This window comes from Ambystoma mexicanum, chromosome 11 (assembly GCF_040938575.1).
Source record: "Ambystoma mexicanum isolate Mex_15411 chromosome 11, UKY_AmexF1_1, whole genome shotgun sequence".
In the NCBI taxonomy this organism is placed as follows: domain Eukaryota; kingdom Metazoa; phylum Chordata; class Amphibia; order Caudata; family Ambystomatidae; genus Ambystoma; species Ambystoma mexicanum.
Genome location: NC_090934.1, coordinates 37761473 through 37787459, shown reverse-complemented (window position 1 = coordinate 37787459; position 25987 = coordinate 37761473). Strand labels below are relative to the sequence as shown.

The 25987-nt window shown below is 46.5% G+C and overlaps 1 protein-coding gene across 1 annotated transcript in view; it reads left to right on the top strand.

Moving 5' to 3' along the window:
• TXLNA (taxilin alpha) overlaps nucleotides 1–22319 on the top strand; it is a 172430-nt gene extending 150111 nt beyond the window's left edge. The window contains exon 11 of the mRNA XM_069622489.1: nucleotides 19910–22319. Within this exon, the coding sequence (XP_069478590.1) occupies nucleotides 19910–20227 (318 nt within the window). The 3' untranslated portion in view covers nucleotides 20228–22319. The remainder of the gene's footprint in view (nucleotides 1–19909) is intronic.
• Nucleotides 22320–25987: the final 3668 nt, after the last annotated feature.

Genomic DNA, 25987 nt, shown 5'->3' with positions numbered 1-25987 from the left:
AAAGTATTGAGAAACCTAAAAATTCAAATGATGATAAACCAATGTTAATCTCCATACTTCAAAGTGCTACGTAAAGGTAGCATTTTGACAGTATTACTATATGGCTGACAGAGTTCATGATGGACTACAGCTGACTAAAAGAACCAATTGTAGCTTACCCGAAATTCGGCATAACTTGAAAAACAGGGCCAGATCCCAGCAGAATGTTTTAGCAAGCACAGAGCAACGTTCCGTGCATCAGTAAAGAATAACACGTCACGGAAGTGACGTGGATGACGTGGTGATGTCATGCGTATGCCGCATCTGACGTTACCCTGTAAGCAAAGTGATGTAATTCGAATCGCAAAAGATATCCATGAATCAGTAATACTGGTGTGTAGCAGGGCCAATTCCCAGCGAAATATGTTAGCAAGCATGGTAAGTCATTACGTGCAACAATGTAAAGATGAACCGTCACGGTGGTAACGTCCCGGTTGTGCCGCGTCTCGTGTCACAATGTAAACAAACTAATACAGTTAAAATCAGGCTAAGTAACTTGCGCCCAAAATGTTAGAGACTACTGGAGGAACAAAATAAAAATCGGTTTCCTCCTTGTGGTGATTGCTCAGACAGCAAGGAAAATTATTCACTAATCCATTGTACATAACATTGAAAGCACGACTTCCAGTTATGAAAGCATACTTGAGATGTGAATAACGAATGGCTGGTAGGGGACACTCATGGGTCTTGATGGTAATCATGTACAGTGAGTGAAAGAGTCACGTGGGATAGATAAATATACAAATCTCCCATTAATACGCGGTCATATTTTAGTCTCATTCCAATGATCACAATTGCTGTACTCTAAGTAGGATAATGAATGTTATATGCAAATGCAATATGTGCTGGAGTAACGGTATACAGTCTTGGGTGAACACCAAATCTAACATCCAATGATGGATTATAAAAACACAAGCATTTCATGATCCGTCTTGAGGCCCCTTTCAGTACACCTTAAAAAACGAATGAGTCTCGATTTCCATCTAGGTCTGAGTCGAATATCGCCCCCTCTTTGCTCCTGCTAGCTTTCATTAAACCCACAAATCTAATATTTGCTTTGTCATTCAGTTGATGTTCTAGTTGCCAATGTATGGCTAATGGTGATTTAGCCTCAGGAACCCTGAGACCTCCAAGATGTTCTCTAATACGAATTCTCAATTGTCGGATGGTGCTTCCAATATATAATTTACCGCACACACACGATCGCATATACAATATAGCATGCCTTACAATTGATGAAACTCTTGATTTTGACCACAGTTCCGTACATATCAGGAAAAGCTTGACAATTATCATATGGACATTGGTTACAATTCCCACATTTAAAAAATCCATTGGTGGCTTTAAGCCAGTCTCCCACAGAGCCAGTATCAGAAGTGTCCAAAAAGGGATGGACATCTTTTTTGTTTAATAGTTGTAGCTCTGGTGATCGTGAATTTAGGCTTCTCCGATAGGTAAAGCGCTAAATTCTTGTCCAGTCGCAGAATATGCCAATGTCTATTGACTAGTTTGTAAAGAATTGAAGAATATTTGGAGTACTTAGTAACAATAGAAATATGAGGGGGTGTGTCCTTAGGTGATCCACGTTCCACCAATAAGTCATCCTGATATAAATCTGCTAATTTAGACGCTGTTTTATTGATATGTTCTCTATAACCTCTATTAACAGATCTTTGTTTTAGAGTGTCACATTCCTTAGCATAATCTGAGGTCCTGCTGCAATTTCTTCTAGACCTATGAAACTCTCCACTAGGTATATTGTCTATTGTTGCCCTTTATGGTTTCTCTGGGCAAGCAGCACCGAGTTAACCTCAGTTGGTTTGCAATAGGTTTTGGTATGAATAATCTTGTTCTCAATGAAAATGCGATAGTCCAGGAAGTCATTTTCTAAAGGACTGCAATTCCCTGTGAGTTTAATCCCAAACGAGTTGTCATTAATATACTTTAGAAAAACTCGAAATGATGCAGATGTTCCCTTCCAGACTATCAGGATATCATCAATAAAGCGCCGCCAGAGAATCAGGTTGCGACTAAAATCACCATTCTTATAGCCATGTAGCTCCTCATACTGTGCCATAAAAAAGATTGGCAAGCGATGGTGCAAATTTCACACCCATTGCAACTCCTTTTTGTTTTACATAATATTAATTATCAAATATAAAGGCATTATTACGTAGTGCAAATCTCAAACTCTTCAACAATAAACTCTTCAACAATTCAACATGTGTATAAGAAGCAGAGTAATTACGAAATGTATAATCGATCGTCTTCACTGCCAACTCATGATCGATACTGGTATATAAAGCAACTACATCAATGGTGGCAAGCAAATAATCAGACTCCCATTTAATAGTTTTCAGAGACTGGAGTACATGAGTGCTGTCTCTGATGTAAGACAAAGTAGTCAAAACTAATGGTTTCAATGCTTCATCGAGGTACTTAGATAAACCCTCCATAGCCCAGTTAATGCCACTCATTGTAGGTCTGATTTGAGGAAATGTATCAAAAGCCTTGTGTAATTTTGGCAAAAAATACAATGTTGGCGTGGTTGGTTCAGAAATGTAGAGGAATCTTTTCTCATCTTCTGTTAGAAAGCCTTTGTCATACCATGCCTGTATCAAATATCCAAATTCCTTTACAACTTTCTTAGTAGGATTAGATGTAAGTTTGCAATAGCAATCAGGTGTAGCCAAATGTTCTCTCCACATGGCAATATAGTGTATGTTGAGAATGACTAAATTCCCACCCTTATCAGCTTCTTTGATGGTAATGCTCTTATCATTGGCTAGATTGTCTAATGCCTGGTACTCTGATCTAGTGAGGTTAAGTCTCTTACTGTATTTCTTCTTGGTACTGCTGTCAAGGTAGCTATGTATATCAAAAATAAGTGCTTTGTGAAAAGTATCTAGCACATTTTCGGACACGACTAGCAGGGTGAATTTAGAGTTAGGTTTGAGTTCTTGAATATTAAGATTTCTCACATTAATCCCTAAATCATCATGAAGGGTATCCAATGAAGATATGGTTTCTTGATTAAGTGACCCCAATGTTTCAATATTACTAACATCTGAAATAGACAGGGTACTTATTGGTTCCAATTGTGGTTTGGATACAAAAGTCTTAACCTGAGCCACAAAGAATTTTTTAAGTTTCAGTTTCCTAAGAAATTTGAACACATCAATCTGAAAGTCAACAAAATTCGTTGCCGCACTTGGAGCAAAAGTAAGACCTTTATTCAACCCTGAAATCTCATCTTTAGACAACAGCTTACTGGATAAATTAATTACCAGAGCTGCATCATTTATTTGCCCATGCGTTTTTTGGTGCTGGAGCGGGTCAGAATCCCCGGCCGAGTGCTGTCCTCGTCTGAACTTCCACTTCTCCCTCCCCCCTGCTGCTCCTGGTGTGGTATTTAGTGTTGGAGTAAATACAGTGTGTGTTTTTTTAAAATCTGACTTGTTTGCTGCTTAAGAATAGTGCAGATAGTATTTGTACTTGAATTGGCTGTCTTGGTAAGAGTCATTCTGTGACTTGGGGAATAAGGCACTTTTAATTATATTGTGACACACTCTAATAATTCAAGTCGGACACTAATATGAGGTTGTATCGGCATGGTACTTGTGGTGGCAAATCCCATCAGGCTTTCCTTACTTAGCGCAAGCTTTCATTTCACTTAATTTACCTTTGTGAAAGATATTCCATTTCAGATTACTCTATCTAAATCCTGCACCATTTTGAGTTCATTCGCAGCCACATAATGGTTACTCTTATGGATTAGTTCATGGTAATTAGATTTTTTGGAATTCTGGTTTTGTTATGGCCTCATGGCACATATATATACATATATTATTTTGTTTTCTTAATTTTTTTCGTATGTTACCATCACTTACTCGAACCCCACCATCTGCAACTGGACCATGGTATGTGTTTCTTCAATGCTTATTGGTGGCAATGTATAATGTATCCTGTTAATACCTCACATTTTGTGTTTTCAAATATCTAATTAAATAACTATTTTATTTTTGTATTTTAAATATGGTACCTGTGTGTTTCATTTGTATAATATTGGACTTGTACAGCCTTGAGGACGGCCCGTATGTTGAAACACGTGTCGGCTGTCCAAATCTTCACATGAGATTCTATGCATTTGGGGAAATTTCCATTCTTTGAGATTATTATTGATATTTGCTCACTAGTTGTGAGCGCGTGTTCCCTACCCACCACCCTTAATTTTGCTGGTTCTCACTATCAGTTTCTAGTTCTGCCATTTGGGCTGACCTCCGCCTGAGGGTTTTCACCAAGTTAATGGCGGTAGTGGCAGCGAGTCACGGGAGAGGGGGGCGGTTCACGTCTACCCCTACCTGGACGATTGGCTGATCAGGGCTCATTCACCCAAACAATTATCACCTGCCACTCCCTTCACAGACTGGGCGTCTCCCTCAATTACAAGAAGTCCCATATGATACCATTCCAAAGACTCCAATTTATTGTAGCAGTCCTTGATACTCCCTCTGGGAAAGCCTCGCCACCGAGGTGAGAGCTCAACACATTCTGCAGATGGTAACACAATTCCAGAATGACCAGCATCTTCTGGCCTTCGATTTTTCTGAGGTTGCTCAGTCTTGTGGCATCCTGCATTTTACTGGTGCTGCAGCTCTCGGGACACAGTGGTCACAATAGGGAATATGTCGGACCAACTGCAAGTTCCGAGTAGAGTTGCTCCGGATCTTCTATGGTGGGTTTGCAAAGACAATATTCTCAAGGGAGAATCTTTTTGGCAACCATGGCTGGAGATAACATAGTGACGGACGCCTCACGGGGTGGGGAGCCCACACCAATGAACTGACAATCAGCAGTTGTTGGTCTCCATCGGAGTCCAAACTGCACATCAACCTTTTGGAGCTGAGGGCAATCGGACTAGCGCTGAGGGCCTTCCTGCCCTCTGTGCGGGGAAAGAATGTCATGATGATGGTCAAAATATAGTGGCCATGTACTACCTCAACAAGAGAGGAGGTGTAGGGTCACTACCACTGTGCAGAGAGGCAATGCAGCTCTGGTTCTGGGGCAATACAAGAAGGAATCTGTGGTAGTTCACCTAGCCAGAGAGCAGAACACGGCGGCAGAGGCTCTGAGCAGTCAGAGCAGTTTTTCCCATGAGTGAAACTAGCTCAGGAACTAGCTCAGGAAGTCCTTCAAGAGGTCTTCACCCTTTGGGGAACCCCTCAAGAGGATGTGGTACCCGGACCTTCTGGGCATGTCCATCTGCTCTCCAATAAGTCTTCCACAAAGAGAGGATCTTCTCTCGCAAGAGTAAGATTGGGTTCTCCATCCAGAGGCCAAGACTCTCCGCCTTCACACATGTTTTCTGAAAGGCTGAGATACAAGGATTGGACCTCCCGGGTGACATGATGGAGATTTGCTTTCGGCTAGAAGGCCAGCAACTAAGTCTTAGTGCCAGTGCTGCTGGAATAAGTTAGCAACTGGTGCAAGGATAAGAATGGGGATCCATTCCAATGTGACACACTTATGGTGCTCTTTCCTTTTACACTTAGTCACTCTGGGGCTCCAGATTGGAACTATTAAGTGATACCTGGCATCGCTTTCCATTTTTCAAGCGCTCCTCGGAAGAGGATTCTTATTTTAAAAACCCCTTGTTCGTAGAGTTCTCAAAGGGACTAACTAACGTATATCCTCCAGTTCCATTTGATGTTCCTGTCTGGGACCTAAACCCTGTATTAACATTTTTAACATGTATCCCATTTGAGCCTTTACATTCATGCCCTTTAAGGCTCTTGACATTAAAAACTGTTTTGCTTATCACAATAACATCAGCCCGCAGGGTAAGTGAGTTGCAGGCTCTTTCTTGTAAGCCTCCTCATACTACTTTCTATAAAGATAGTCATCCTTGGAGTAAAACCTTCCTTTCTACGGAAGGTAGTCTCCAACTTCCATTTGACACAGAAGATAACATTGCAAACATTCTATCCTCCTCCTCATTCAGGTAAAGCAGAGGAGAGATTACATAGATTAGATCCGAAAAAGGCTGAAGTTTCTATATTTGAAGAATGGCAAAATTTCGCCAGGTTGATCAGTTTTTTTATTTGGTATACCGTTCCAAAATTGGGCCTTGCAGTCACCAAACAAACAATATCCAGATGGATTATCCTGGCTAGTGGCGAATGTTGTAGACTAGTGGGGTAAGGACCCGCCAGAAGGCCTAAGGGGTCATTCCACAAGGGGCATGGCAACCTCTGCGGCTCTACACAGAGGTGTCCCGATTAATGATATTTGCTCAGCGGCAGCGGCCACTTGGTCGACTATCCATACATTTGTTAAACATTACTGCCTGGATTCTGCCTCCAGTCAGGAGGACTTTTTGTAAAAGCCGTCCACCATTCGGTCCATGATTAAACCTAAATTAATTGATATTCACACCTCCAAAACAAACACTGCTTTGGGAGTCTATCAAAGATGAGGAATATGTGGGAAAACACACTCCATTCGAAGAACAAGTTACACTAACCCTGGTAACCTTCTTTCGATTGGATGTCCGCTCCCCCCACCCCCCCACGCATGTATTCCTCATCAACCCTCCCAGCCTACTCTGCCGTACAATTTGTGTATTACACTCTACGCTTTCTGAGAGCCTACGGTCTTTGGTACGCCTGGTAATTCCTCTAAAAGGGGAAAGAAAAACAGAACTGAAGCCAACAGGCACTGCGTACGCTTTTTATGCTGATGAAGTCTGTGATCAACGAAGGCCCTCGAGGGACATCAACGTGACGACACTGCATACAGCGTCCTTTGTCGAGAAATGTCTTTTTTTTCCCGAAGCAGCAAAGCGATGAGGAATAGGTGGGAGGAACATCCAATCGAAAGAATGTTACCATGGTCCTATCACATGTATTCAATCCTTTGCACTCTTTTTACATACACTAGTCACCAATCGTTGATAATGTGTCAGTGTGTACCTCTGTTAGCCTATTTTAAGAAATAGAAGGCCAGTTTTAATGCATCTTCCATGTAAGGACAACCCACCTTCAGGTGAGTCGTGTCTGAGAGCAACGTTTGTGGAACTATTTAGTCTCCTTGAAAAAGTATTTATCTTTGAATACTCTGCAATACTCTTACGTCCCGTCCCCTTTCCTCCCTACTGCATGGGTGTCCCTTCCAAGGTACGGGAGACAGAACCTTTATGACCAGAAAAAACCTTCTTACCCTTTAAATTTAGAGGCATGTGGGGGTGCGGCCCTGGGAGCATGTGCTCCCCTGACTCTGCCCTCTGGCGCCACACCTCAGTCCCTGCGTCGACGGGAACAGGCCGAATTCACCAGCGCTCCTGTGTTTGGCTTCGGCCATGTAATTCCACGCGCGGATGGTTCTTCTCTTCTGTCTTTTTGTCTTTTTATCATTCAGGTACTTGGTCCTCAGGCGTCGCGCTCCTCACTGGCGCATGTCGACTTCTTCAGGGTTCAGCTGGTGTCCATCCTGCAAGATGATCTTTCCAACTAAAGACCCCAACGCACTCTGCCTACGTTGCCTTGGCCCAGACCATGGCTGGCAAGCTTGTACCGCTTGCGACGCGCTCTACTCAAGGTCTCTGAAGAACAGACTAGCCAGGTGGAGGGAGCTCTTCCAGAGATGGTCTCCAGAGGACCTAAAGGACTTTGTCTCATCGATCCAAGCTCAAGGTAGGGCCGCTCTTTTCCAGCGCACCCCGCAAGGGAGACTCCTTCCCAAGGACTCGCCCGCGCGGGTGGGACCCCGCTCAGGTCCTCATACCAGCACGAGTACCGAGGCTATATCAGCTACCGGCCGGCAGGTGATGAAGGACTGGAAGGTTTTTACCGGGTCATTGAGGTGCCAGGCCCTAGTACCAGCAACATGTCCGAAGGGGTTGGGGAGCGTCTTTACGCAGTTCTACAGACAGATCCGCCAAGGACAAAACGCCTACCAGGCCTCGGCCTGATGAGCAGGGTAGGCCTCATGATCCACACTCAAGTCCTGGCCCAGTGAGCCAAGCAACAAGATGCAGGCACATGGAAGGCAGCTCGACAAAATGGACGCCGTGCCAGACATTTCTGACATCCGCCGATACTGCGCCAGGAGCAGGTGGAGGAACGTGTGTCAAGGTGGGACTTGTGTCAACCAGGTACGTGGCCTACAGGCTACCCTTCCTTTGCGCAATGCAGGTTTCTAATGCCTCTGTATTGGCAGGTTACGCAACGGCTCCAGCAGCCACCCGCTACCCTGTCAATATTTATTTATTTATTTATTACATTTGTAGAGCGCACTGCAGCCCATAGACATCGAGGCGCTATTATATGAAGGCGTAAGCAGCAAGATTATGTAAACATAGGAAACATAAGGTACTTAGTTACAGAGAGAGGAGCGGAGCATAGTTACAAATGACGTTCGTATGCCTGTAGATATAAAGGCAGGTAGGTTTAGACAAACAGCCTAGTTTTTAAGGCTTTGCGGAAGGCTAGGTGAGAGTCAATCCCCCTGAGGAGCGAAGGTAGGGTGTTCCAATGTGAGGCTGCTAGGGCTGAGAAGCTCGAACCGCCCGCACGTACTCTACAAGTCTTGGGGGTAGAAATCAGGTTGGTGTAGGCAGATCTGGTGGGCCTGGCCGAGGTGGGTCGTGAAATTCTCTGGGCAAGGTAGGGGGGAGCAAGGTCATGGAGGCATTTATGGGTGAGGGAGAGGATTTTAAAGATGATCCTCTGCCTAATGGGCAGCCAGTGGACCTGCCTCCTAAGGTCAGAAATGTGGTCTTTCCTGGAAAAACCTGTAGCGGCCTTTAGGGCGTTGTTCTGGGCAAGCTGGAGTTTAGCGATGTTTTTACCAGAGGTCCCACCAAGGAGTGCGTTGCAGTAGTCCAACCTGGATCCTATGATGGCCCTAGCAATAGTGAGGCCATTTTGTGAGGATAGGAAGGGTCTTGCTGCGTAGATGAGTTTGGAGTAGTATGCCGCTGAGGAGGCTATGGCATTAACATGCCTGTCCATGGTGAGATTAGAGTCGAGGTAGACTCCTAGAGTCTTGACTGTTTGGGATACCGCAATCGGTATGTTGTCGATGGTAAAAGAGGTGTATTGTTTGTCAAGGTTGCCTAGAATGGTTGGTGACCCAATAAGTAAAAGCTCGGTCTTCTCGCTATTGAGACAAAGCCAATTGTCTGCCATCCAGGATTGGATGGTGGCGTAGATGGAGTTGAGGGTGTTCTTGTCCAGCTCATAGTCACCTGTAAGCGGGATGAGCACTTGGGTGTCATCCGCATAATTCGTGTATGAGATGCCCATAGAATCGAGGAGATTGAAGAGAGGACGTGTGAACAGGTTGTAGAGGGTGGGTGCTATGCAGGAGCCCTGGGGCACCCCACATTTAATGTGGCTAGGAGATGCGCATGCTGAGTCCGAGAAGACTTTCATGGCCCTTGCCTGTAGGAATGAGGTGATCCATGCGCATGCTTTGGGGAGAAGTTGGCTGCTATAGAGAGATGGTGGCAGAGTGTGTTGTGATCAACGAGGTCGAAAGCTGCTGATAGATCGAGGAGGAGCAGGAGCGCTGGTTTGCCTGCGTCACGAATGTCATCCATTTGATTTTTCAGGTCAAGTAGAGCTGTTTCCGTCCCGTGACGAGGTCTGAAACCAGATTGCCGAAGGCCGAGAAGGCGGTGCTCTTCGAGGAATTTTTGGACTTGATGGTAGGCCGCTTTATCCAAAATTTTCAATAGAAAGGGGACAGTAGTGATGGGTCTGTAGTTCCCTGGTACTGATGGGTCAAGTGAGGGCTTTTTGAGGAGTGGACGGACCCAGGCTTCCTTAAGGTCAGTTGGAACATGGCCAGACTGAAAGGATGCATTTATGAAGGCTGTGAGGAAGGGGGCCAGGGTAGGACCGCAGTCTTTGACTAGCTGTGCAGGGCATACGTCACCTTTACAGTTAGATGGTTTGGTTTTTAAGAGCGTGATGACCTCAGATTCAGTGATGTCTTTGAAGTCGAAAGGCAGACAGGAGTGGGCTTTGGTCTCTTTGTTGGTGTTAGTATTCTGTTGGCGATTAGGAGGGTCATAGATTTTTGGTGTGCCTGAATTTTAGTTTGCAGGGTATTTAGTTTATTAAACATGGTGGCTTGGATGTCATTACACCATTTTTCATCTTTCTGGATGGTGGATGGTGGGGTGGACGGAGTTTCAAGTTCCCTGAAGATGGTGAAGATTTCTTTGGTACTAGATTTGGCGTTGGCAATCCCATTGTTGAAGGAGTTGGCTTTAGCGAAGATAATAGCTGTTTTGTAGTCCTTAGAGATAGTCTTAAAGGTGGATTTGGTAGCGTCGTTTGGTTTATTTCTCCAGGCTGGGAGGGCAGCTCGCTTCTTGGAACGAAGCTGAAGAAGCTCTTGGGAGAACCATGCGTTGGTATGCTTGGCTTTCTTAGATTTTCTGAGAGTGAGAGGGGCGACGGCGTCAACCGCATTGGTGATTGTCAGTTTGAAAGCGTTGGCAAGGGTGTCAGGGTCAGTTGAAAAGGGGGCTTGGAGAGCCGGTACCTCAAGGAAGGGCGTGATCCTTTCCACAGTTAGTAAGCGGGAGCTTCTTGCGAGAGCTGCGAGAAGTGGGATGGTGGGTTAGGGGGGCCCTTTAGATGTGTCCAGGTCAAATTGGATGCGATGGTGGTCTCTCCACGGGACAGGAGAGTTTCCAGTGATTAGCACTGGGCAATTGTGGTGGCCAACCCAATCCAGAGAGTGCCCTTTGAGGTGGGTAGGATTCGAGATCGTTTGTGAGAATCCGAGAGTGGCGAGGGCTTTATTTAGGGCGGCCGCGTGGACGTCCTTAGGGTCGTTGAGGCCTAGGTTAAGGTCACCTGTGAGAAGGACTTTGGAATTTTTCTTTAGGTTCGCTGAGAGTGCTTGGATGAGGGATTCCTGGAATTAGGCAATGGGACCCGGAGGTCGATAAACAATATGAAGGGTCAAGGTGAGGTTGGGGGAAAGATAGATTCTAAGGGGAAGGTAGTCACAGCTGCCAAGTTCCCCTTCGATCCTCCTAATGGTGAGGTTGTCTTTGGCGATGAGGGCTACTCCCCCGCCTCTTAGAAGGTATCGGTCTTGCCTGTAAATGGTGTATCCGTCTGGGATGGCCAGGGAGAGGGCAGGCCCTGATGAGTCATTCAGCCAGGTTTCAGTGATAATAAGGAGGTCAGTGTTGATTTTGAGAATTAAGTCATGAATGTCTAGAGCATGTGCAGGAACTGAGCGGGCATTTATTAGGGCACACTTAAGGGTGGAGGTCGGCTGGGCCATGGCTGAGATGGCCATGGGGTCATGCGTAGGCAGGATAGTTGTGTCAGGGGCATCAGGCACAGGTGTGTTGAATACAGTGGGGGCAGCAGGTCCAATAGGCAGATTGGGTGCAATGGGGGCAACAGGCAAATTCAATACAGTGGGTGCAGCAGACCCAGCAGGCAAGTTCAATACAGTGGGTGCAGCAGACCCAGCAGGCAAGTTCAATATGTGGGGGCAGCAGACCCAGCAGGCAAGTTCAATACAGTGGGTGCAGCAGGCAAGTTCAATACAGTGGGGGCAGCAGGTCCAATAGGCAAGTTCAATACAGTGGGTGCAGCAGACCCAGCAGGCAAGTTCAATACAGTGGGTGCAGCAAGGAAATTCAATACAGTGGGTGCAGCAGACCCAGCAGGCAAGTTCAATACAGTGGGGGCAGCAGGTCCAATAGGCAAGTTCAATACAGTGGGTGCAGCAGACCCAGCAGGCAAGTTCAATACAGTGGGGGCAGCAGGTCCAATAGGCAGATTGGGTGCAATGGGGGCAACAGGCACAGCGGGCCAGTGTGCAACATTGGGTGCTCGTGTGGAAGGTAATGGGTGGTTAGATTCATAGCAAGCAGTGCCAGTGAGGCAGAGGGTGATATTGGCCGGAGAGGTATCACACCAGCACCTACTGCCGAGGCGCTTATTGCGAGAGTTTATACTTGGAGTGTGAGTACGTTGGGATATTATAGTACGTGTGTTAAGCCGTGCATTTCGAGCAGAGCAAAGTGGGTTGTTGAGGAATGTGGATTGGAGGCAGCTGGATGGCTTACCTTGATGATGGCGTCTAGGAGCTCCGTCAAGCTGCAGAGAGAGGCAAAGGCCTTTTCCATAGGCCTTTGCCAAGTGGCGGCGGGCCTCCTCTCCCTTTAAAGCGGGAGAGATGGGGCTGCAGGCCGCGGCGCGCGAGTCAGCTGACTCCGCTCCTGCTTTGTTGTGCTCCATTTCCATGGAGCCCAGACACGGCTCCTGAGGGATGTTGATTGCGACGGAGGGCGCGTGGGTGATGATGGCGGCGAGGACCGGGCTGGTTCCTACTGTTGGGGGCAGGTTGCTCTTCAGTGGTCCTGGATGCGTAGCTCGCAGCAGAGCTGCAGAGAGAGGCAAAGGCCTTTTCCATAGGCCTTTGCTAAGTGGCGGCTTTGCCTGGCGGCGGGCCTCCTCTCCCTTTAAAGCGGGAGAGGAGGGGCTCATATCGCCTACCACCCTTCCGGCCTGTGAGGACCGAGGTTTTTTTTTTAAAGGTTCCTCAGGCTCATGATATCTCCTCGGATGGGGTCATCCTCAGGGACACCATCAGGGACGTGCTCCTGCGCCGGCCGCAGTACAGGTGACCCAGTGTAGGCGTACGGGTCGAAGCTCTATTCCTGCGTCTTCAACAAGCCAACGCTGATGCCATGCTGGCCGCCGTTAACCAGAGGCTTTGGCGGGAAATTGACGATTTCCTCCCAGAGCTACCGGCGCAGAGCCAATCAGGATTCAAGGTGGCTTTGGCAGAGGCCAAGATGGTGGCACAAGACATCATGGAGTCCAACGGGGCCCACATTGACACCTCTGGCCAGGCCATCTGCATTGCCACAGACATGAGAAGAACAGCCTGACTTCGTGCTACTAAATTCAACCCGGATGTCCAGAACGCATATAAGACCCTCCGTTCGAAGGGGGTAACCTCTTCCACTCCACCACGGACGAGGAGCTGGACAAAAAGAAACTCTTCACAAACAGCCAAGTCTTTATCCATCCTTACAAAGACTACACCCAAAACATGCACCCAGTCACAGCAGCGCTCGGACAAGGGGCGTACATACTGAGGGTTCCGCGGCTTCCAAGAGCGGAGGTCCAGGTAGCCTGACCGTTCGCCGACCCGACATCGGCGCAAAGAACAAAAAGGGGAGTTTGGGGGTTGTAACGGCTTTTTCCAGTCTCCATCTTGAAGGCATGACAAGCCCCTGCGGGTTGACGTGTCTCCAGTGGGGGGCAGGCTTGCTCTCCATGCATAGTTCTGGCGGTAGAATTTTGCGGACCCCTGGAACTTCTCGGTAGTATCCACGGGGTACGGCCTACCCATCCCAGCCTCTGCTCCCTCTTCCCCTCCACTCCCACAGGTTGGGACAGCAACTCTTTTAGTGGAGATCCAGTTGCGCGTCGAGAGCCAGACAGTGCAGGAAGTCCCAGCCTCCCAGAGGGGCTTGGGCTTCTACTCCAGGATTTTCGCATTCAGAAAAAGAACCAGGCGGGCTTGAGAGTTGGGCTGGACTTTTCCACCCTCAATCTCTCCCTACCTCTACAAAAATTCCAGATGGTTACGCCAGCTCTAATAGCAGAGACATTGTGCAGGGGAGGCTGGATGTGCTCCCTGGATCTGTGGGACATCCCGACCTGGCAGCCCTCACGTTCTTTTCTACAATTCAGGATCATGGGCTACCATTTCCAATACAAGGTGCTTCCCTTTGGCCTCAACTTGGCCCCCAGGGTCTTAACCAGGCTGATAAATACTGTGATGGCCCTTCTCAGGGCTCAGGGCCATCACATCTATCCGTACCTCGACGACTGGCTCATCAGGGCTTCATCTCCGGAAGCGGTGCACCGCATGTCTCATGCCCTCATAAACACACTTCATGATCTGGGCTTTTCACTCAATCTCAAAAGTCGCCGCTGCAGCCTCCACAGACTGACCTTCTTGGGGCTCATCTGGGACACAGGCTCTGAGATTTTCTCTCGGAGGACAAGATCACGGCCATCAAGAGGGGCCACTTCGCACTTCCTCAGCAGAGAAGTGACTTCGGCCTGGCGGTACCAAAACCTACTAGGTCTCATGGCAGTGGTCCTATTGGCCGTCCCCCACACGAGACTCAGGATGAGGAGGATACAGCTGCCCTTTGTGGCATCATGGAACCAGGAACGGGACTCTCGGGTGGAGATGATCATCGTTCCTCCTTCTCTTCACCCGGACCTCACTTGGTGGTCCAGGGACTGCAACCAGCGGACGGGCAAAGCCTTCCGGCAGCCTACCCCATAGGCCACCATCACTACAGACTCCTCTCTCAAGGGATGGGGGCGGGGGTCACCCTGGACAACCACTGCGTCCATGGCACCTGGACCCGGCAGGAGTATCACATCAATGAAATTCAAAAGGCAAAGAAAAGACATTACGATGACAGAATCAACAATGCCACCAACACACAAAAAGAAATGTTTAGCATCATTAAAGAAATGAGACGCCCACCAGGCTGTGATAACACCCCAACCCCCTCAGGAAAACTATGCAACGACCTGGCAGATCACTTCAAAAAAACAAATCAACGACATCCGTCAAACCATACAAAAGCGACCAACCAACCACAACATACAACCCAACTCGGAACCACAGCACAAACTCCGAAGCTTTCCTGAAATATCAGCAGAGGCATTTGCAATGCTGGTTAAACGAAGCAAGAAAGCGGGATCACCCATGGACCCATGTCCCACAGACATCTACAAATCAATCCTCGCACAAGGATCGCCAGCAGAACACTACAGAAACCTTCTAAATCTATCACTATCAACAGGGACTGTAACGAAGATCTTCAAATCTGCATACATCAAGCCACTCTTAAAAAACACAAGTGGTGATGTAGATGACCTGTCCAACTACAGACCGATCTCCAACATCCCCTACCCAGCGAAACTTCTAGAAACCTATGTATATAAACTAACCCAAGAACACGTAGAAAAACACCACCTGCTGGACGAAGCTCAAATCGGTTTCAGACCAGCAAGAGGAACGGAAACAGCACTACTATCCATCTGGGACGACCTCAAAACTAACACAGACTCAAACACTACTTCAGCCCTTATTCTGCTCGACCTCTCCGCAGCCTTTGACACAGTAAGCCAAAAGACTAGAAGACATAGGCATAACAGACACAGCACTACGCTGGACCAAATCATTCCTAACAGAAACCGTATGGATAAAATCTTTCAAATCCACTCCACGAGTTAACAACTGTGGAGTACCACAAGGATCCTCACTATCTCCACTATATTTCAACATCTACCAGACTCCGGTCATCAGAATCTTCAAAAAATACAACATTACATGTTACAACTATGCAGATGACACTCGGATCATAAACAAAATCAAAGACCCTGATGTCGACCATTCAACCCTTACCAATGGCGTCTGCGGACATCGGGCTGGTCATCATTAAGACGCCCTTGCTAGTCGGTCTCACTTCGGCTCGCAAGATAAGTGAAATCCAGGCGCTGGTCGCCTCATAGCCCTATACTATGCTTCACAGGGACAAGGTAGTCCTGCGGACACACCCAGCAGTCCTACCTACGGTGCCTTCCGCATTCCATCTGAACGAAGATGTAGTGCTGCCTACATTTTTTGCTGAGCCCAAGGACAAGGCACAAAGAGTTCTGCACTGCCTGGATGTCAGGTGTGCCCTGAAATTCTACTTAGACAGCACCAAGGGCTTCTGCAAGTCGGACGCACTTTTTGTTACCTTCGGCGGAGCAAGACTGGGATATCGGGCCTCCATAGCCCGTTGGATGGTCTCGGCCATCCAAGAAGCGTACGAGGGACAGCATATAAGCCACTGCCAGCCAATATGCATGCCCACGCAGTCAGAGCAAAGGCAACGGCCATCGCATTCCAGCGGCATGTCCCCTGGCAGGTCATAAGCAGGGCAGCCACATGGGCCTCCCCTTCGGCTTTCTGCAAGCACTACTATTTGGATGCCGGCTCTAGATCAGACGCAGCTTTCGGACCGGCGGTTCCTAGACACCTTTTTGCTTAAGGAGGGTCTCCTCTCCACCCTGGGGCTACACTCAGTTGTAATCGCCCATGCAGTATGGAGGAAAGGGGACATAAGAGTAATTATAAGTTACTCATCGTAGTGACTAATGTACCCTTAGTCCTTAGTCCGCTTTTCTCCATACGTCCCACCATTGCCCCCTCCCCCCTAATAAAACTGGTATCGTTAGGCAATGTTAAATCTATTGTCGCCGCGCCTATGGGGACTGAGGTGTGGCGGCGGAGTCAGGGCAGTGCATGCTACCAGGGCCGCACACCTCTACATATTTAAAGGGGAAGGAGGTTTTTTTTCTGGTGAAAAAGGTTGTCTCCCGTCCCTTGGAAGGGACGCCCATGCAGTATGGAGGAAAGGAGACTAGGGACTAGGACTACGTTAGTCACTTCGGTGAGTAACTTATTTATTTATTTCCCAAATTGTACTACAATGAACAGCCAAACAAAATAGTTTGTGCACTCACCTTCAGCAGTGGCTCAATTGATGCCCTCCTAAATTGTTTGATGGAATTGACCTGCATCCATTAGCCTGGTTAACCTGGGCCTCGGCTTTCTTTATCTGCTAGACTTTTGCAATCTTTAGATCCTAAAGGTTAGATTATTTTGGTCCTGGAGTGCTTCCTCCGAGGGGCTGTAAGTGGCACCAGTAGAGTTGATATGAAAATCCAACCAGTCACATTTTAAAGGCTGCATAGAAGTCCCGGTGGTCTCCAACCTGAGATGCTCCATGATTTTCTGAACTTTGACTCCCATTGAGAGTCGAAGGTTACAGAACTCTGGGTGGGGGGGGGGCATGAAGAGTATAGGAAGTAGTTTTTACTTGTTGCTCCAAGGTCACTTTGCTTTTGTTACACGGAAGACTTTAAAACATTGAGACTTCCTCCCTTTGCATGGCTAAAGTGCAAACTCTCCAATTGGGAAATGTGAGATGGTGCAGGGAAGGGTTCCAAGCGGCAAAAATTACTTGGCACAGGAAAGAGGAGGAATTGCAGCAACTGCCTCGTGGTAGGGAGAATTTTCATTTCTGTACCAATTCCCTTTAACCTTAGACCCCCCCCCCACCCAGCTCTTTTGATGTACTCGGGCGCTTTAATTTTTACCCCTGAGTGAGTGGGACTTTCCCCCCACTCCCTCTTGTGATTTTCTGACTAGGATTTTGTGTGTCTTACTGTTTAATGGAGTCCGGTAAACTCCACAGGCATCTGCTTTTTGCATAGTGACACGCAGCACCTTTTGTGCAGTGCCACTGAGAAGTCCCCTGGACTTCTCTTAATGTTTTAATACATTTTCTTGGGTAAACTACTGTTCCCAAGACTAGAGATGACTTTCCTCACCTTTTCTTTTGTGGGTCCAGCACACACCACCTTATGTTGAGTGCAGGGGGGGGTTACCTAGTAACTCCTTATCCCACTTCTCTTATAAACGTTTGTTACACTAACTAACTTGAATGGCTGGTGGCAGTGGTTTCTTTTTAGCTCCCTTTGTGCTATGTACCTGCAGGCTGGTTCCTCGGCTACAGTCCAGCACCCAAGGGTGACCATTTTCCCAAACTGGCCCCTGCCTTCTATTTTTTTTGCCATTTTTCTGTCCGTTCCTTTTGGACTTTTACTCTGTTTGAACAAGGTTTGAGTCCTTTGTGCATTTTGCCTTTGGCCAGCTTCAGCCCTGAAGGCCGCCCAGACTCCAGTGTGTCTGGAAAGGCAGGAAGGTGAGATAGGGTCCCGAAAAATCCTTGTCTTTTGTCTCTAGGTGTGCCTGAGTGAAACCAGTTCTGATTGGCCGGCTGGCTGCCCGGGAGGACATCCACTCTGTTGGGTGATTGTTGACAGCCCTAGGGCTGTGAAGGCATGGGTGAGGTTTTTGGGACTAGAGGCCGAGTCGACCACTGGAGGGCAACATCCAAAGAAGACGTGAAGAGACGCCAGCAACACACTCCTGGACCTCAAAGTGCCCAGTGAAGCCCTGCAGCGATGCTGACCCCATTTTCATTTCGACTGGGAAGACCCGCGAGAAACTACTTCCTCCCTTGGGCTGGTGGGACCAACTAGCCTCGAGACAAGCTCCATTTTGGCGCAACCTCTGACTTACTGCGACTTTCCTAAAATGCGGAATCCCAATACCCGGGGACTCCTGGCCATCATCAAATCCATTGTCTTCGGAAGTGCGAATCCGGCCAAAACTTTATGGGCATCCACAGGACTCTACAGAAGCAGGAAATCTTCGTCCACGCACCAGAGTCCAGGACCGAGCGATCAAGTTACTTCCAACCGGAGCGGTTTGTGCTTTGTTGGCGCAGAGGCAAGGGCGCCAAAACCACAAAATGCCGATGAATCCATTGCTGCAGGGTCCCTCTCTCTCGGGTGTTGCCGCAGGAGCCCGCCAGACGTCCTTCCTTTCATCACCACGACCAAGGACCAGGAACAAGGGTCTGCTACCCTGCAACAGGAAGGCATCCAGCTGGCACAAATTATTCAGTTCTCCGGTACAGTGGGGCTTGAGGTGCATCTGCCTTTTGCCATATGGGGTGCTTTCTACCTTGGGGAGTACTATTTTAAACCCTTTTGAGTTGACCTCAACTCACCTGCACTACTGGCCTTGCAGCGTGTGCTTCTTCAAGGTGGCTCCACTTGAGCTTCTGTGATTTTCTACTGAACTGTTGACTATTTTAAAACCTGTGTCTTAGAAGAGAGCCTCAGATCTTTGAAATAGCCCGTTAACTTTGGCTGTCCTGGCTCCCTAATGTCCCCCTTCTGAACCTATTTGCTTTGGCAATGCTTGTTCCCTCGCAGGTTTTAATTGTTTAACACTATTATTGCTGGGATAAAATATTACCTACATCCTTCTGGGAGAATGTAACTGTTTTACTCTTACCAAGTATGTTGTGATCTGACTTTTAAGTTTTCCCTCCTTGAAACTCTAGTATCATGGTGCTAGTACTTGACATGGCGCCACTCCATGTGCTGGAACATGTGTGGCATAAGAAAGGTTTACTCACCTACTTAATTGCTCTAATTGAACTGAGTCCTAACTTTTGATTAAATGTTACTATTGGGTGCTGCTTTTTAAAGATTGTCGAATTATCCTTGTGTGTATTATATAAATATATCTTCCACAACTTTAAGTGTGTAAGAGTTTGCTTGGGTACCTGTAGTTGCTGATTTCATTGTACAACTGTACAGCTCACAGTACCCCTCTTAAGATGAGCCTGGTTGCTGGGTCACTCTACCAACTTGTGTAGTACAGGCCTATATTAAAAGGTGGGTTACCTAATACCAAGAGATAAGTCCTGTACTCCCAGCAGTTGAAACAGTATGAAAAGGTAATGGGACAACCCAAGGACCCCTTCAGTGCTTTGGTCATACTGGCACAGGATACACCTTGGGGTCATGATTGAAGGAGAGTGGACGAGGCACTAGTTCAGCAGCTTAATGTACGCAAGGTTTTTCCTGTGACTAGTCTCTTTGTAAAGAATACAGTGGATTATCTTGCCGCAGAATTATTATGGATAGTGTGAACTGAAAGCTGTACTCCTTTACTACACTTCTCTTGCTAAATGCCTCCCCGCGCAGACAGGTGATTGCTTGCTGAAGGGATGCATGTTTTGGTCGATACGCTGTGAAACTGCATTAGGTGGAAGCACCAAGAGTGCAAATGGTATGTCCGATCTACCAGTTGAACTACAGTGCAGCCTCTGTGTATTGGGCGGTTCCCTTCTTACAGGTGTTTCTTTGTTCCTCTGCAGAAGACGCTTCGGGATAAGGAGCTGGAAGGACTTCAGGTGAAGATTCAACGGCTTGAGAAGCTGTGTCGAGCTCTGCAAAGTGAGCGCAATGACCTAAACAAGAAGGTGCAGGATCTGAGCATACCTGTCCCGCTGGCAGACCTTGCAGACGCTCCTCCTGAGGCCAGTACTGACCAGCCACCCACGGACGCTCATGCTGTGGCAAGTCATGCAGGATGCCCAGAGGGATGTCTGCATTCTGTGCCTCCCGTGGTGGTAGAAAGTATAGGGCCCTGTGGTGATGCCTCTTGCGAGACCTGCACCTCCGTTGCTCAATGAGACCCTGATTTTACAGGTGGGGCAGGGACACAATGAGACTGGGAAACTAAATGTGTCATTTTCCCTCCATCAAAAACGGGGAATTTAAAGACTGCCGGCCCGCCCTACCGCTTCTCTACTTGGCCTAGCGGGAAACTTCTCTGGAGTGGAATCATGAGATGGTTGCACAGGACTTCACCTGGAACATATTTCTATATATGCTGAACGTGTCCTTGTGGACGTGATGTCGTCTGCTGCAGAAGCATGTGCGGTTCTATGCACAGAGCAACACTTTGTTCTTCCTACTCAGTGACCTGCAGTTTTTTAATCGTTGTGCATTACAGGGTGTTGGGCGCCACAGCTTTTTGATCAGTGTGTTTGGAGAGGTATGAGTTGCAGCAACACCAAATTTCAGAGAAGAGAGCCGGGCTCAAGAATAATGGTGCAGGCCAGTCTAGCAGAAATGTCAATGACTGCCCCTTGACGATCAAACTAGACACCTAACCTACTCAGCCCCTGCTGCAATGATCTGCCTAGAGGTCTGCCAGCTTTCCCTCCCAGGAGGAAGACTGAAGTGGGCCTTCTCCTTGACACTACGCAGAGCTGCCATCTAGGCTTTTTTGTTTATAGGGTTGACATGAAAGAAGGTTCCATTATATTGGCCAGCCCTAGATGTTTTTGTGGTAGTGCCTTCCAGTATTGCACCTCAGCCCCATGTCTGGCCCACAATGCACAGTTCGAGAAGTGGTGTCTACACCCCTCTCCTGGCCAGAGTCTTTGAGAAGCCTTATAATCTCTGCCTGGGGGTAAGCTCCTTCAGCTTGCCTAGTTGTATTTCCTTCAATGACCATAGTGTGGCATTCTCAATGCTGATCATACATGTGCACCTGTAGTGCAGACGTGATCCACCAAGCAACGGCCTTCACGCTCACTGATGGTGCAGATTAGCACAGCTTTCCTTTGTGCTGTCTGATTGCGCAGCTGTCCTTTACGCTGTCGGGTGGCGCAGCTTTCCTTCAGGCTCATGCACTCGTATGGCACAGCTTTCCTTTGCGCTCTCAGTTGGTGCATCCTTCCTATATGGTCATGGCTTGCCTTTACATTAAATGATGGTGCAGTATTCCTTTATGCTCACCTATGGCCTAGAATTCCTTTATAGTAATGGTATGACATTACTTTACGGTTATGGCTTTCCTTGGCGCTTCCCAATGGCATGGCTTGGCTTTACTCATAACCTGGCATTCCTTTGCTTTTTCCAAACGCATGGCAGTTCTGTACACACAAACATCATTCCTTTTTATACCCTGACAACATGCCAGTCCTGTATATAACTGAGCATGGCATTGCTACCCGCACCAATAGCAGAACATTGGTCTTCGGGCATTGGCAGTGGCACCCTGTCCTCAGCAATGTTCTTTACAGTGCACAGGCATAATGTCCCTTCATATGGAGATGCGGGCACAGCTTGCAGTGACTCTTCTAGTTTGCACTCTACTCAATTGCAGTATTGGCTCTCCTGCCCATCACGCCCAAGACATGCACATGTACTATTGTCGTCGATGCCTTAGCACCAGGGGAGCCATGCCTGGGACACTGCAGTGCTGCCCTCCTTTACACAAATGCACTTTGCATCCTGGTGTGTCATGGTGGAGAAGAAGGGTGCGCTTGCCGCCTGCCCTCTCTTTGACCTGCTTATAACCGTATTTTACGTAAACCTGTATCCTGCTGGGAGAGAGGCTATTGAAGGCTATTGAAGTAGGACACCGAGTGAGATACTGGACACTTCCTCTTGATGAACAGTGGTGGGTGGGTGAAAACCTTTTATTGTAATGTTACCCTCCTTGTTTTTTTGTCTTTTTTCTTTCTGCTTGCTACTGCAATCATATCTACGTACACACATGTCTCTGCCTTTTTCCTCTGCTGCTGAATGTCCTTGCCAGGTTCCCAGTTCTGTGCTTGGGCGAATGATTGTAGTGTCACTGCTGTCGATCATGGACTTCACGGAGCCGAAGCAGCAGGAGCATATTTTAAAGGAAGAAAGCAATCATTTCCCTTGTTTTGGTACAACTGTCCATGGCGGATTAAGCAAGAGAAATATATAGTGAATTTTGTCCATCTGTCTAAATGTCATTTGTTGGGAAAGGAATTGCTGTTGCAGGTCTGATCATGCAGAATGTTCTGATGCATGTGAACTAGAATCCATTCACTTTCCAACTGTGAAAAGATGCTGGACAGAAGGGCTTGTTAAGGGTGAGTTGCGATTGAAGAATTGTGCAGTGTCTGCAGAAACAGTGGGAGTAATTGCAACCCGGGAGGTGTTAGTCCATCGTGAATTGCTGGTATTAACCCCCATTACTTGCCCTCTGAGCAGCTCCCCCTCCCCCCCCCTTCCATGTTCATTTCCATTGATTGGTTCTTCAACACCTTTCTAGGTGGTAATCCCTGCGTCCCACTCCCTTTGTCGTATTTCTGTATGGCCTCCATGATAATGGAAACCAGGCACCATCACTGCAGGAGCTTGCCCCACCTGTCCTGTGGTGCCCCCCTGTCTTTGCATAGATTCATTTTTTTTAAATGGGAAAGCTATGCATGATGACCTTTTCGTTTTCAAGCAGATTTTCATTTTTAAACCGAATATTAGCGCACCAGGGTATCCTGCGTAGTGGGCATTACCAACCATTAAAGGTGCTGCAGACTGCATTTATTGGGTTTCCTGAACTAGCAATGCTAAATAGTTGGGACCGGTCTCAGTAAACTGTAGGTTATTGCTTCTCCACTACTCTCAAAACTGCTAGATCCACAGCGGGGGATTCACAAACTTCTTACTCTATGGAGAAGTACTTGTATTCTGCAAAAAGAAGTTCAATAACAAATGTGCCTATCCAAATGGGTATCCTGTCTGACAGTTGAATAATACTGTTTCATATTTTTCATTTCCAAACAATGCAAATTTTATTAATCACACAAAAATAATTCCTAATAAAAACAATCATAAAAATGATCATGTCACATAAAACAAATGTAAAACTTAAAACAACACAAGTGTATCAATATAAATGGGTCCTAATAATAGGATTTTGACCTAGGTCAAAAAGATACTTATTCACACTAAGATCCTTATGCCGTAACAATTCGGGCTATTGCATATTATTTTTGTACTCTATAGATTCCCAACTTTTACAAGTTTCTGTCCCTTCAACACAAAGATTTGGGCATTCTTCAGGGGTATATAATGCCTTGTGTCGATTATTATTCAAGGTGTATCTGAACTCTGCTAAAAAGGTCTTCTAACAAAGATTAGGTACCCTCTCTGTCTCATGGGATTACTGTCCCGGCGTGTCCATAAAACCTTGACTGGTTTATAATAGGCAAGTTCCAATTAAGAAATTCCTGCCTTCTTTTCCTCTATCTCCCATCCAAATGGTTACTGGTTCGTAGACTGTCCCATCCACAAAGGTGAAATCACTGGTGGTGAGAAGCCTACTGTTTGGCTCTAGCATGGTATAACCAACTACCCTCCTTCCAGGTGTTCTTACTGTTCTTTGTATAATGGTAATTGACACAGGTCACAAATACCAGGTTTACTCCGTTTCATCTGCTTCAAAAAGTCTTAAACTGAGCACTTCTCACCCAATAGATCCGTTAGGGGTACTCTTTCCTGATGCCAGCCATTATTCTGTACTGAACTAATCACAAGAGACTTTTGAGCCTGAAGTGCTCAGTTTGAGACTGTTTGAAGCAGATTAAACGGATTGAGTAAACCTGGTATTTGTGACCAGTGTCAATTACCATTATACAAAGAACAGTAGGAACCCCTGGAAGGAGTGTAGTTTGTTATACCATACTAGATAAACCAGTGGGTTTCTCCCTACCAGTGACGTCACCTTTGTGGATGGGACAGTCTATGACCCAGTAACCATTTGGATGGGAGGTGGAGGAAAAGAAGGCAAGAATTTCTTAATTGGAACCTGCCTATTATAAACCAGTCAAGGTTTTATGGACACGCCGGGACAGTAATCCCATGAGACAGAGAGGGTACCTCATCTTTGTTAGAAGACCTTTTTAACGGATCAACACAAGACATTATATACCCATGAAGAATGTCCTACATCTTTGTGTTTTAGGGGTAGAAACCTGTACAAGTTGGGAATCTGTAGAGTACAAAAATAATATGGAATAGCTGGAATTGTTACGGCATAAGGATCTTAGTGTGACTGAGTGACATCTTTTTGACCTAGGACAAATCATATTATTGGGACCTATTTATATTGATACACTTGTGTTGTTTTAAGTTTTGTATTTCTTTTATGTGACATGATCATTTTTATGATTGTTTTTGTTAGGAATTTTGGTTATTGCTTCTAGCCACGTGCCTGCTGGCATGCAGAATTCTGTGCCAACGTTCTAGTTTTTTTTCCTCTGTTATGGATTATTTATATGCAGCCCATCTTTTTGTTAGGTGGAAACTCTCAGAAATGAGGCTTAATTCAACCTGTTTCTTTTGTATTTTTGCTTTCAAAACTTTTTGATTAAACAATTTAATAGGCTTATAAATGCTCTGCTCCGAGGTGCTATTTTTCTTTTATTTTTTTTCCCCCTGCTTTCGTCCTAGGATCCCTGTAAAGAAATATTATTTTAGACCTATTTTAAAGGTACACATGTGCTTTCCTTTTTTATTTTTTTTAAAGTCAACGTTTTGACTTAGATTTTTCTTTGCAGCTGATATCTTGTTTCATTCCATTTTTCTTTAGTCATTATTTATTTTGAGGTATAGCTTAGTTCTGTGTGAATGAGAAAGGTTGTTTTGGCTGCTGGAAACACATAGCAATTACCTTTTGAATGCAATCATGCCTGCACAGTCTGTCCATTAAAGTTGTACATTTAAGTTGTATTTTATGCAAAGATAACATAAATCTTGCATCCTATACTGGAGCAGAGAATCTAGTCCAAATCACGTAAAATCGACAACAAGCAAGGAAAGAATGATCTACAGTCAAATGATGTCCACATTGATTTCCCCAATGCTGAAAAATCTGGCTGTGCGCCTTAATTTACATAAACCATTTAGTTACACAACAATAACCGGTTTGAAAAATATTCTAGCTCGAACTCTCATTGACCCCAAGAGGCAAATATTGCACTATTTAGATCCTGACGCACACCTAGTCGTAAGATGTAAATGCGTAAAACCTAATCCTAAACAACTGGGAATAAAGTATGTATGGGATTTATAAAGTGCACAACTATCAGAAGGTACGCAGTGGTATAGACTGATGCAACTAAGCGCTTACGGGCAAAGGTGCATAGATGGAAGTGGAATTGGGCAGTGGGTGAGTTACAGAGGAGGTAGAATTGATGAGATGTTCTTTGAAGAGTTGTCTTATGGATTTCTGCAAGTGTAGGTTGGAGGAGCCGGGGCCAGGACAAGACAAGAGCATGCAGTCAAGTCCAGCTAAGTGTTCTAAGCATGGTACCAAAACTTCAGTTCCCAAGTGTGCTTTTCCTAATGTTTTGACGCAAGTTTCTGATGTGTCGAAAAAACACACCAAAACCCTCTCCTTAGAGAAACCTCACCCCAAACTCAAGGAAAAGCCCTCTAGAACCCCTTCTCATGTTCCTTCTTCTTTGTAGCACTCTTCTTTGCTTCCGGGTATTCACAGACCTCCCCATCACCCCCAGGCCCTACAGTGGCCTACAATCCCTATTGCTTCTGACTCAGCCTTTCCTCTGCCAGGAGCTTCCATATCTACTCCCTGGATTAGGGAGAGATTAACACTATGA